A 13,180-nucleotide genomic window follows, 5' to 3' on the forward strand; every position below is an offset into this window, starting at 1 on the left:
GCTGATGAGTGGGAAGAAAGTGAACACAGGGAAGAGTTAGAGGCTGGATCAGAAAGGATAGTTACTAGGGCTGTGGAGATCTAGAAATGTAGAAGTAGAATTTTATTCTAAGTGAAATGGTATGATATTAAAGCAAGGAATCAACTGATTTTAGTTTAAAATATGTTTAGAAGATTATACTCTTTGCTGAAGACTAGGTTCTGGGAAAGGCAACAGTGGGAGGAGGAATACCAGTTAGGAAACCATCATATTTGTCCAAATGAGACATTACAGTGGCTTGGATTTGAGAGATATCAGTGATTAAAAGAAGTGGATGGATTTGGAATTTATCTGCTGGATTTGTTCATAGACTGAGTATGGAGATAGAAGGATGGTGGAACTAAGGAAGATGGTGGTTGATTGAGTTCTATATGTTGGGATCTGAAGCTGAGGGATGAGGGTCAAAAAAATGAATGGAAATTGAGAAAGTGGAGGTAGTAACTAGAAATGATGGTTTTGAGAAGGTTTGAGGAGGGAGTCTAGAAATGGAGGGGGCATCAAGAGAGAAGTAAGTGGTAGAGTCAAGGAAATATTTTTCTTTTTGTTTGCTCTTTTTAAATTGGGAAACATCCATACTTGTGTATGTGTTGATAGGACCAATTGAGAAGAAAAGAAAATTAATACTGATTCAGGATAGAGGGATTAATTATGGAATAAAGTCCTTCAGGTGGTGCTGTTGGGATGAGATGGGGAGCACAAGTAGGGGGATTGCCCTTTCATAGCTGAGGTGTTGCAGTGATGCAGTATGACCTCACATATCCCTTTACAACACAGTTTCTCCCTCCATCTTTACAGGTCCCCTTTACATTAAGTTCATATTTCCTTATTACTATTTGTTTTTTTTGTGTGTGTATGTGTTGTGTGTAATATGTTTTCTCAGATTGAATTGTGTGTAAGGCTTAACCTAAAACTGTTGATATATTTAACACCAATTTTAATTTTTGTGTTAACAGGTGAAGCGAAAAATTTACTGCCATATCTTGGACCCAACAAAATGAGAGATTGTTTCTGTACTATAAATTTGGACCAGGAAGAAGTTTATCGCACCCAAGTTGTTGAAAAATCTTTAAGGTTAGTAGAAAAATTGGATTATCGTTTATGTCATACATTAATCAATTTCATGTACTTTCCAAGATGTTACCATCAAGACTTTCTTCATTTGAAACTTTTATATTTGCACTTGAAAGTTTTCTGCAATAGAACGAATTTATTTTTAGAATTACAGAAGCTTTAGACTTTTAAGGAGCCTGAATGTTCATTGAACTGGACTTGGAGCACCTTATGCTTGGCTTCTTCATAACTGTAGCTTTAATAAGTGATCATATCATTTGCTTAATAATGTTCCAGTGATCAAAGAATTCACTCCTTCCTTCCTTAGCAGCCTGTTTAGTCTTTGAACTATCCTAACTCTTCGAAAGCTTTTGTATATAGATGGTTAACAGTTGTTAAAAGTGAGAAACTACTATATGCCAAGAACTTACTGGTTTCTGCTTATTCATATATTCTTGAGAACAAGATGGATACAGTGCTTGCTTTCATGTGACTTTTCATTTCCTCATAATGTATGTCTTTTAATTGGATTTCTGGGAGAGAAAATTAATCCATGTTTCATATGACACTCTTTCAGATTTTTGAAAACAGCAATCATTGTCTCAGTCTGTCCTCTCAGCTAAATTTTGCCTATAGTTTGAACTTTCCTCAAAAAATGTATCATTACTTTAGTTCTCTGAGAGTAAATTCTTAATAGTTTGTGCAAGTTACTTAATTTAGGGTAGTGCATCAGGAGGTTAACTCTTAAGTAGATTTCTGATCTTTGAAAGTGTAATTGTGCTTTGATAGTAGCATAGTAAATTCTTAGAATGTGCCTCGTGTGTCCTGGAGCAGAGTTTGTGGTCGTAATTCTGGTGCAGAACTGTGCCAGGATAGTTTCAGGACAGTTTCAGTAAGAGACAAGGGTCAAAGCAAGGGTATAGGGAGTGGTTAACATAAGCATGTAATGAATAAAGTATTATGTGCCATGACTTAATGTGAATCATTTTTCAGACCAGTTGTATTTCAGGGATATGATTTTAATAGTTTTCTCATATCTTTTTTCTTTTGTTTTCTTCTGAAGTTTCCCTTTATGCTTTTATTTTCAGATTTTCTAATTTTATGTATCTATTGCACTCCAAAAATACTTGAACCCCAAAAGATTTGAGTAATGTACTTCAAATCTTTAGTTGTAAATCAGCTCTCCCTGTTATATTAGAATTTTGTTGTTATTCTATTTACGAATTTTTGTGTTTATAAAACATGAAATTTGAGTCACCAGAGGCTGAGTAATTCATCATGTAATAAAGGATGTTAGAAGCAAAACTGAGATTAGGGACCTGAAACTATTTAAGCTTCATTTGTTACTTTCACGTATGTTGATCTCATATCACGTGGTAGTTAATAATATAAAAAAGTAGTATGTCCATAAGTTGGATTTTTGTGGTAGTTTCTAATACATAGTGTTATAAATGAGTAAATAAAACTAGCCCACTTTTTTTTCCTTTCTCTCTCTACCTTTGCCTTTCGGAATATTTATTAAGGGAAAATGATGAATTCAGTTTTCTTTACACATCTTTCCTTATTTTTATTTTCATTTTAGTGTTCACAGAGCTTATGGATATTGTGATAAGTTGTTAAGCCAAAAATCAGTCGATACCATTTAGATCATTTATGGATTGTGTTCCTAGGTATTATAGCTTCCATGTAGAAGTAAGATTTATGAGGCTTTTTGTCATATCTTTTTTCTTTATACTTGTCTTTTTTCTCTGTGAAGTTTTCTTTTATGTCTTTATTTTCAGGTTTTATGATTTGAACATCTATTGAATTCTTCATAGGAAAGGAACTATATAAAACTAAAGATACTTAAGTTGCCCAAGTAGATATGAAGTAAGAAGTTTAGCTTCTAAATCTCTTCTTGAAGTCCTTTTGGGAAGTAGGTGTTATATAAACAAACAACAACAGCAACCCTACACATACTTGGTGCTCCTCTTTAATGAGTAGCATGATCACATGCCAATGATAGCAGTGTGATATTGCCTTAAAAAAATTGTGTAGTCATGGTTGTATACCAATGTGAGAGTCAGATGTGGAAGTCATGATGCTATGGGAATAAAGCAATACATCTCAGGTTGTTATTTGACTTTAGAATGTGCTTTTTAAATAATTTTTACATGTGAATACCTGATATGTAAAGGTCATTCTCCATGTTATAATTGTATATAAAAATAATACGAAAGAGAAAAATGCCTCCACGTCACCTTTGCCTAATAGTTATTTGTGCATTGGTTTCTGTGTTAACACTAGTTAGAGAACTCTAGTTATTTTGACAGATTAGCTTTTAAATGTTTATTTTAGTTGCATTTGAAGTGACAAAATGAATACAACAGTTTGCTAACCTTTATCACAACTAAAAAGCTGATCCAACTATGTCAGCTTCTCGTTTATTTAGTTTTGACAGCCTAATATACTTCGTGGTGATAAAGAATGTTGTGTTATTTAAATTAATACTCTCTACTCTTGACATTTTGCAGAACAATTTGAGTTTTTTTTAATAAGTTAAGCATTTATCTTCTATTTAATTCAGGAATTTTGTCAGTTTAATTGAAAGCATATATCTGAAACAGGAGTTTTATTAAAAATGTTCACAGCAGCTTTATTTTTTATGTATTTATTTACTTTTGAGACAGGGTCCTGCTGTGTAGTTCAGGCTGGCCTTGAACTCACCAAGTCTTGAACTCACGGAGATCCTCCTGCCTTGACTTTCTGAGTGCTGGGTTTACAGGTGTGCACCACCATGCCCAGCCAACAACTTTATTTTTAATAGCCTAAACTAAAAACAGTTGGGACAACATCACTAGAAGAATGAGTTGTGGAATATAATGGGATATTTCACAGCAGTTAAAACAAATGAACTACTATATATGCAGTAACATGAAAAGCCTCACTGTAGTTAAGTAAAAGAAGGACATAAGATTACATATATGATTTCGTTTATGTGAAATTGTAGAGTAGATTTGTAGCAATAAAAATTAGATTAATGTTTTCCTGTGGCAGGTGTGGTGCAGTAACTGCAGAGAGACATAAGGGAGCTTTTTGGAGAGGTACAGTGTTCTATATTGAAATTGAGTTCAGTCTGGTTTATATGGGATTTAGCTGAAACTTAGTATTGAGATTTATTTTGGGGTTCTTGAAGTTCTTTCTATGAAGTTTTAACTTACTATTATATTGACTTTTACTTACAGTGAAATTTGGAGGTGATATTTAATATTAATATAGTTTTATTATTATTAGTTATAGTAATTGATTATTTGATTATTTGATATTATTTGGAATAATAAACTCTCTCCTGTTTTCTCTCTAGCCCCTTTTTTAGTGAAGAATTTTACTTTGAAATTCCAAGAACTTTCCAGTATTTGTCTTTCTATGTTTATGATAAGAATGTTTTACAAAGAGACCTTCGTATAGGTAGGTACTAGTCATAATTATTTTTAATTGAAGCATTCTTTCTCTAAGTTAAAAGTGTTGAAAACTGTAAAATAGTATATACACAGCATTTCTAACCCTTTTCTTATCAGTGAACTTTGTGTTCATTTGTAAATTTGATTTTATAGTATTATGTTTGGCTTATGTCACACTTCCTCAGGGAGGCCTTTGCTGGTTACCTACGTAACACAGGTTTCCATATTACTTGATGGTTCCTTTTTCTTAGTACTCATTATGTTCATTTCTTAGTTCATCACCGAGTATCTGGATTTTCCGGGTAGATTTTATATTACTCTTTGTCGGGCATCAGGCCAGAATGCCTGAGAGTGGCAATTTAAAGGATCAGAGATTTATTTGGCTCATGGTTTCAGGGTTTTTAGTCCATGGTTGACTGGCACTAAGGCAGAAATAGCATGGCGGAAGGGTGTGACAGAGCAAAACTGCTTACTTCATGGCAGGCAGAAAGCATGAACTAGGGTAAAAGATGCCTTTCAAAGTAGGACCCCAGTGATCTACCTCCTCCTAACAGCACATTGAGATAGAAACTCATCGATGGATCAGTCCAGTGAAAAAAGCATCCGTCATGATCTAGTCAATCACCTTCCAGAAATTCTCCCTTCGAACACATGAGACTTTTGGGGGTCATTTTTAGGTCCACACCACAACAAAACGTATTAATGAGTAGGAACTACCGGTATCTCAGAGTGAACATTTAGCAAATGTTCAGAAAGTACTTCTTAAAGTCTTAAATAATTTTTTATAATTGATTGATCTAAAGAATTTCTGTTTTTGAGATTTATAACAGTAATAATTAGCTTATATGTTTTCTTCCTAGTTGTATTAGTGACTAATGTATTTCTTAAAGAATTATCTTGAGACTGGGCATGGAGTGAAACTTGCTGCATCATGTATCACATTCATGGTAGTTGCTTCATGGTAGAGGTCTAATTCACATGTATTATCCTATTTATCTATTTATCCATTCTATCTTTTTGAGACACTATGCACACTATGCAGTTCAGGCTGGCCTTAAGCTTACTTTGTAACGCAGGGTGGTCTCAAACTTGCAGTGATCCTCCAACTTCAGTCTTCCAAGTACTAGGGTTTCAGGCATGCACCACCACACCTGGCTATTATCCTCTTTTCAGTGTGTTGAATTTCATCATCTTTGTCTCTCTGTATTGATTTGAAACATGCTCAGATCTTCTACAGTTTAAAAAATTAAGGTGTATCTGACTTTATTCTCTTACTAACTTCTAGCATCTGTGTTTGCTGTTTAACTCAACAGATAGTCTTGTATCCATTGTGTGCTTACTTTTTTTTTTTTTAGATTTCTATAGTCTGCTTATAGAAAAACTTTTTGCAATTTCCAAAACTCATTTTAAGCCAAATCAGGTAACCTTTAAAAACTGTTTTTTTGGGGGCTCGGGATGTAGCTCAGCAGCAATGTCTACCTGGCATGTATGAGGCCCTGAGTTTGATTTCCCTCTTCAAGAAAAATGTTTATTTTAAAACTGTTAACATTTTTTTTTAAGAATAAAGATAAATTTTAATAGGCTATCTTGAAAATAAAAAATGTTTCTCATATAACAAATTTGTAGGGAAATCAGGTTGGCAGCCTGACCAAAGTTATAAGCTGTATGACCACCTTAGCATAGTAGCTCACACCCATAATCCCAGCACTATAAGAGACTGAGGCAGAGGGATACCAAATTCAAGCCCATGCTGAGCAATTAAGCAATTCAATGAAACGTTCTCTCAAAATAAACAATGAAAATGAGTAGGCACATAGCTCAGACTAAAGACTCTATGCTCAATCTCCTGTACCAGGAAAAAGAAAAAGAGAGAAAAACTATGTGTCTGGCCAATTTCTTTTGTTAACATGTTCTTAACAGCTTTTGTGACTGCCAAAGAATTAACTGCATCTAATTATTTGGGATATTTCTTCCTATTATTTATTTCACAGATTCATACCATTACATTTATATTATTATATTACTATTCAAGGAAGTTTTTGTCTTTTTCGTTTTTATCAGTACCAGGGACCGAACTCATGACTGTACACTTGCAAGGCAGGCGCTTAATGCCACTGAGCTAAATCCCCAGCCCTGAAGTTTTTGTCTTTTTAACTTAATGTCATACACTGATCTTTCTTGTGTGTCATTAATATTTGACAGAAATATTTGTTGTATAAAATCCTTTGTATTAAAATATATTATCAGTAAGTGCTTATGTTTTTGGATACTTTAAATGGTCCTGCTATGAACAAATATCTTTCTGCACAAATTTTTGCATGTCTCCTTTTTATTAGGATAAATGCCTAAAAATGAAACTGGATCAAAGACTATACATGTTTTTTAGATTTCATCTATATATTTCTACATTAATCTCTAGAAATATTGTACTGATTTACAGTTCCCTGAGCATGGCATCAATAACTGTTTTGCCACACACTGCTCAGTTTTGGCTATTATTATTGGAAAAATTTGCCAATATGATAGATGAAAAATAATATTTTAATTTGTGTCTTTCTGATTTTTCAGGAAATAGAAGCTTTTCAAATTTTTTGTTTTTACATTTTTTTCTTCATTGATGGTTATTTTTCCCATTTTACTTTTGGTTGGTTTTCTTTTATTCTTAAGCATTCCTGTTTGTTAGACATCTTAGCTTTTATGAGATATATGCCTACCAAATACTACTTCTATCTTACAGAAGGCATTTTCTTAGCTTTCGTTCTCATCTAGAGGATCACTTTTGATTTTCTTGCTTATTCAACTCGTTGAAAGCCAAGGAAAAGAAATTTTCACCATATTGTATCTTTTTAAATGTCATTCTCCTGACTATTTCTGGATTTATATGCAGACTTTTTGTTTCTAGAAATCCTTTACTTATGGATCACCCTTAAGGCACCATCCTCAGTTCTATTAAACATTATGAGATAACTTTAGGGGGATACACAAAGAATTAGACTTTTAAGATGAATAAGATTAGGGGCTGGGAATTTAGCTCAGTGGCATAAGCACCTGCCTTGCAAGTGTGTGGTCATGAGTTCGATCCCCAGTACTGATAAAAAAGAAAAAGACAAAAAAAAAGATGAATAAGATTCAAACTATTTCCAGGATGTCAGAAGGGCAAGCTTATACTGTAATATGTAAGTTGAGCCTCACTTTCTGAAATTCTTGGGACCAGAGTATTTCAAATTTCAGCTTTGAAATATTTGAATATTTTTTCCTGGATGAGCATCCCTAATCTGAAAATCCAAAATAGGAAATTTTTTGAATGTCATGCTAGTGCTGAAAAAGTTTCATATTTCTGGGCATTTCAGATTTTTGGCTCAACTTTTTTGTAATAGAGTCTGTGCTAGAGGCATACACAGAAAACTTGGGGAGCATAAAGGGAAAAGTAACTTTACTGGAAGATTAAGAGAGACTGCCTACACTGGAAAAGGACAAAGAGTTATAGAGTGATAGGGATTAGCAGAAGCAGGTGAAAAAGTGAATCTTGTTTGTGGTGTATTTTTATGGAATATATAAACTACTTAGGAAGAGGTGGTAGAAGGTGAAACTCAGAATATAAATTGGGGCCAACCTGTAGTAGACCCTTAAAAACATAGCAGATTTCAAAAGCTAAAGAAGTTTTAAGTATATGTCACTGCATTTTATTTATATATATATATATATAGTGTGTATATGTATGTTCTATATTATACTTACTGTAATCGGTATATATTGAATACTGGTAATTGGAATTTGAAGCAATAGGGCTGGAGATTTAGCTCAGCGGCATAAGCACCTGCCTTGCAAGCAGGCAGTCGTGGGTTCGATCCCCGGTACCGATAAAAAGGAAAAGGACAAAAAAAAAAAAAAAAAAAAAGAAGAATTTGAAGGCAATAGCAAGTTGTTGATTTGGAGCAATTAAAGCATGAAGAACAGTAAGGAGGCTAGTAATACATGAGATGAATAGGACCATGGCAGTGGAAATGAAGATGAGTAAATTTACCTTGGAGGTTTTCAACTAGGATTTAGGGACCAAGAGATTAAAGGAGATGTGAGAAGGGAAAAAGATACAAATGTTAGCTGGATGCAGTGGCATCGACTCTTTAACTCAGCCATTTGGGAGACTGAGGCAGGAAGAACTAAAGTTCAGGACAATCCTGGTCCATTTAGTGAGACCCTGCCTCAAAAAAAAAAGGAAATAAAAAGAAAAATTACACATATAGGAGGATGTAGCTCAGTGGTATAGAACTTGCCTTTAGCATGCATCATACCTGGTTCTAATCCCCTTTAAGGCAAAACAAGAAGCAGTGTTGTTTCTGTGTGTGTCATCAACTTAGAAAGGGAGCATGGGGATCATTCACTTTTATGGGAGGTAAAAAGAGTAAGAGAGATTTTGATTACAAAGTTAAAATTCTGTTACTGGGATATATCCAGTAGATGTATTAGTTGATAGCTACAAAGACAGATCTCATGTTAGAGAAAAGAAGAGATGGAGATGGGGATTTGAAAGCCATCAGTATTAAGTGATGCCTGCATTCACTAATGAGTTACGTGGGAAGCTGACCAGTGCTGGATAGTCTGGCTTTGGTGCTGACTCTTAGCTGGTTCATATTTTCCACATGGTCTCTGGGTTCTAAAAGAACCAGATATTTCTGGTTCTGGGTTCTGGGTTCTAAAATGCACAGATATTTATTAAAGTGTGTGCTACCATTGCATTTGCTGTTGTCCCATAGGCAGGTAAAGCAAGTCTCATAGCCAGTCTCAGTGTCAGTGCAGTGGACTATCCCTGAAACAATAGGAAGCATCATTTACTGAGGCCATTTCTATACCAGTCTGTCACAGACTAAAACCTCATCCACTTAAGGCTTTTAAGTATGGCCACTGGCTCTGAGTTGTCTACTATTATTTGTTCAGTCCTCTGGTCCACTTTATTTGAATAGGCAATCCTATTTGTCATTATTTTCATGTATTCTTTTAGCTGTTAACTAGTGTCTAAGCAGGAGCAAAATCTGTAAAAGATTGGACTATCTAAGAATACATTTTATCTAAATATGGGACCCACTGACACAGAATTTAGTGATCGTAGGAAAGTGCTTCTTAGAAGTTGTATTAGAAAACTAATACTTTTTTACTTAGAGACAAACAAAGGTGGTTCATTTGTCACACAGTTCCTTTATTCTTGTTTGCTTTTCCTTGTCTGATTTAAAGGAATTAATGCAGTATTTGGATGTGTGCATGTGTAGGTGGCTGTGTATGTTTGCTTCTGGTTTGTTGAAAAGTTTGCCTTGTGTGAGTGTTTTCTTTTTTGTGCTTGGTGATTTCATGGCTAGTGAAATAATGGTTTAACTTTGTTTGAAATAAACATTAAACTAAAACAATCTTGGGAACAGAGGCACAGAATAATGTTTAAGGCAATAATTCACCCCACAATGACATACCCCTAAGCAACAAAATTGGTGCAAATTTGTAGAATCAGTGTCTTTTACAGAAGGAACACGAACAAGTATGCATGAGTTTCAAAATCTCTCTTTAGCACTTGTTAGTGGACAGATTTTTAAATGTTCATTATTTTCTCATTTTTAAGATGATGATTATACTCTCTACTTCCAAGACTGTTATGAAGATTAAACAAAACATGTAAGAATGTCTGCCCCTTCGTAGATATTTAATAAGTGCTGGCTTTTCTGTCATTTTAGTGCTCTTTGTACTGTATTGGGCTGCCTACTTTTTTTTTTTTTTTTTGTCTTTTTCCTTTTTATCGGTACGGGGGATCGAACTTACGACTCTGCTACGCTGCTGAGCTTATGCCCAGCCCTGGGCTGCCTACTTTTTACAGTTAGTATCTGCCAGTTTGACAATAATACCTCAGAATAACAAATCAGAATCATGAAGTTTTTTCTTTTGTCTTATTTGCATTTTAAAATGTATCCTGTCCTTCTCTGTCCCTCTTTTCCTTTCTCCATACTCCTGTCTCATTTGTCCTCCCACATTTTTTCTCTATTCTGTCTCTCTTTCTTACTCCTCATCTTATTTTATCTCCTAACGTTGATGATATATATTTCTTTTCCATGTGTTGATTACCTAATAAAGTGCTGAATGTGTTGTTATTCTACTGTCTGATAGCTCCAGGTATTTTTTTATTTTCCTGTCATTTTTACGTAACAATTTCTGACTTCTTAAGATCATGTATTATTTATTCTCTGCTTCTTCAGGCCAGCTACCTTCATGTAACTAAATCTCTACTTATAAGAAACTTCATTTTAAAAAGGAATTTAAGAATAGGAGCTGCAGGATTGGGGATTTAACTCAGCGGTATAAGCGCCTACATGCAAGATTGTGAGTTCAATCCCCAGCACCAAAAATAAACAAATAAATAAATAAAAGCTGAGAAGGGCCAGGGGTGGTGGCACATGCCTGTAATCCCAGTACTCAAGAGGCTGAGGCAAGAGGATTGCTAGAGTTTGAGAACACATAGTGAGTTTTAAGTTCTGACTAAACTATATAGTAAGACCTTCCTTTAAAAGAAAAAAAGAATGAAAGAATAAGAGCTGACAATAAAATGCAAGTTCTCTTCAACAGCTCGAGTAACTTATTTATGTAGCTAGTGAGAAAAGTTTCTTTTCGATTCTTTTTTGACAGATATTAATGGTATATGAAATATGGAATAAAGGGAAGAAGGTATCTGCTCCTGGAATGTACCTGTGAGGCACTGAGAAGATTCTCTCTTGACGCCTGTGACAGGGTAGATACATTTCCAGTAATTTGAGTTGTGAGTCACAAATCATAAATAGGGCAGATGGATTCCTGTGGTGGTTTTTAGAAGAATTATTGGTTAATTAGAAATTATTTAAAAGAATATGAAAATCAGATCACCATTTCCAACACCATGCCAGTTTGATAATTCAGGGAATAAAATGAATCTTTAAATGAAAGTTTAAAAACTTTGAAGTTGAGGAGTTATATCATATGTATAGATTATGTATAAAACAAAAGTTATGGAAATTGTAGAATAAACATTCTTATCAACAGTCTACCAAAGCGTAGCAAGTAAACTTTTTAAAAATTGTACACCAGGCCTGGGGATGTAGTTCAGTGATAGAATGCCTGCCTGACCTGCACAACTCTGGCTGGGTTCAGTACTCATCACAGGATTGTTATATCCCTTTACAGTAGCCCACACTGATGTACTTTTCTCCCTTTTATTTGGCCCAAACTCACTCTGCAGAGCATGTTTCTTTTCCTACCTTCAATAGATGTAACCGTTTTCCATTATTAAAACAAAAAAAAGTCCTCAGCACAGGGAAAAACAAAACTGATAGATTCTACTAGCCTGGGGTTTAGCTACATCTTCCCAACTTGGTACTAGACTAACAGAAACAACTTATCTCTCCAAGAATAACTTCTATGTTTTCTTTCTCATTCCTGAGATATATCTCTCGCTCCCTTTTTGCACATGTGCTGAGCCCTTTCCAATCCCAAGACTTCACAACCACCCAAGCCTCTACCTCCAGCCCCCAGTAAATCTTTCTGTCTCCAGTTTTACACAGACAGATGCTCCTTCAAATCAGCAGGTAATGTCATTTTGCCCACCTCCCAAACTCTCCCCCAGTCAAAATTGATAAAAGTAGTTCTACTTCTTTGTTCTTGAGAGCCTCTGTATACCCTACCCTGTGAAGCTCTCCCCTATCCATGTTAAAGACCTCCTTCTTTGTCTCCTTTTTATCTCTCATTTTCTCTGCGCTGCTTCAGAATACCAAAGATACTTAATCAAAAGCAAAACACCCCACAAAGCTATATGCCAGTTATCTGTGCCTTTTTCTGGGAGTAGGACACAAAGACACCCAATTAGCAAGGTGCTAAAAAGATGGGGACTGGTACTTCAAATCTGAGTACTTCAGCTATAGAATATATAAATAGGGTTCTGTGTATGTATATTTTTAAAATAGCAACCTATTATGAGTTACCTTAAATAAATAATCTTATTTATTAGTAATGAAGATTGAACCCAGGGCTTCACCTATGCTATGCACATTCTCTGCCACTGAGCTATTTCGTTTTTAAAATTTTGAGACAGGTCTTGCTAAGTTGTGCAGGCAGTCTCAAACTTGCCATGTTCCTGCTCCATTCCTGAGGAGCTGGAATTACAGATGTGTACTGCCTCCCTGTCTTTAAAATGTATTTTTATCTTAGGTAGACTTAATGGTACTTGTAACTATGATGATCATAATCATTTATAATATTGAATACTTTGTCATAATTTTGTATCCTATATCATTCTTGGTACTACGTTGAATTGCTAGAAATTTTGTACAGTTCATGAATAAAACACGTCAAAACATTTGTATGATTTGGGAATTAACCTAGTTTGTTTCAAATATTGAGTGTTCAGTCAGTGCCTGAACTCTGTTTTTAAGTTGCGTATTCAATAGTGGAAGAATTTGTGTCTTCATTTTTACCTTAAATTTCACCCAAAAAAATTGTGTCATTTCCTATAAGATATGAATGAATTATAAGTGCTGTATATTCATGTGACGATTTTAATCTTCATACTAGATTATATCCAGAATATAGTTTTAAAGTTGGAAACATTCACATTTGTTGTGAGGGATAGTTTATTAATTTAAAGTTGT

The 13,180-nt window shown here is 34.6% G+C and overlaps 1 protein-coding gene across 3 annotated transcripts in view; it reads left to right on the forward strand.

The window, feature by feature from the left end:
- Rasa2 (RAS p21 protein activator 2) overlaps positions 1–13,180 on the forward strand; it is a 140,108-nt gene that overhangs the window by 24,215 nt on the left and 102,713 nt on the right. For all 3 annotated transcript variants that reach the window (XM_005006716.4, XM_003476522.5, XM_063249093.1), the window contains exons 2-3: positions 993–1,110; positions 4,433–4,536. In XM_005006716.4, coding sequence (XP_005006773.1) covers positions 993–1,110; positions 4,433–4,536 — 222 coding nt within the window. The remainder of the gene's footprint in view (positions 1–992; positions 1,111–4,432; positions 4,537–13,180) is intronic.

This window comes from Cavia porcellus, unplaced genomic scaffold, assembly GCF_034190915.1.
Source record: "Cavia porcellus strain 051 isolate PalLab524CR breed Dunkin Hartley unplaced genomic scaffold, mCavPor4.1 scaffold_5, whole genome shotgun sequence".
NCBI classification, from domain to species: domain Eukaryota; kingdom Metazoa; phylum Chordata; class Mammalia; order Rodentia; family Caviidae; genus Cavia; species Cavia porcellus.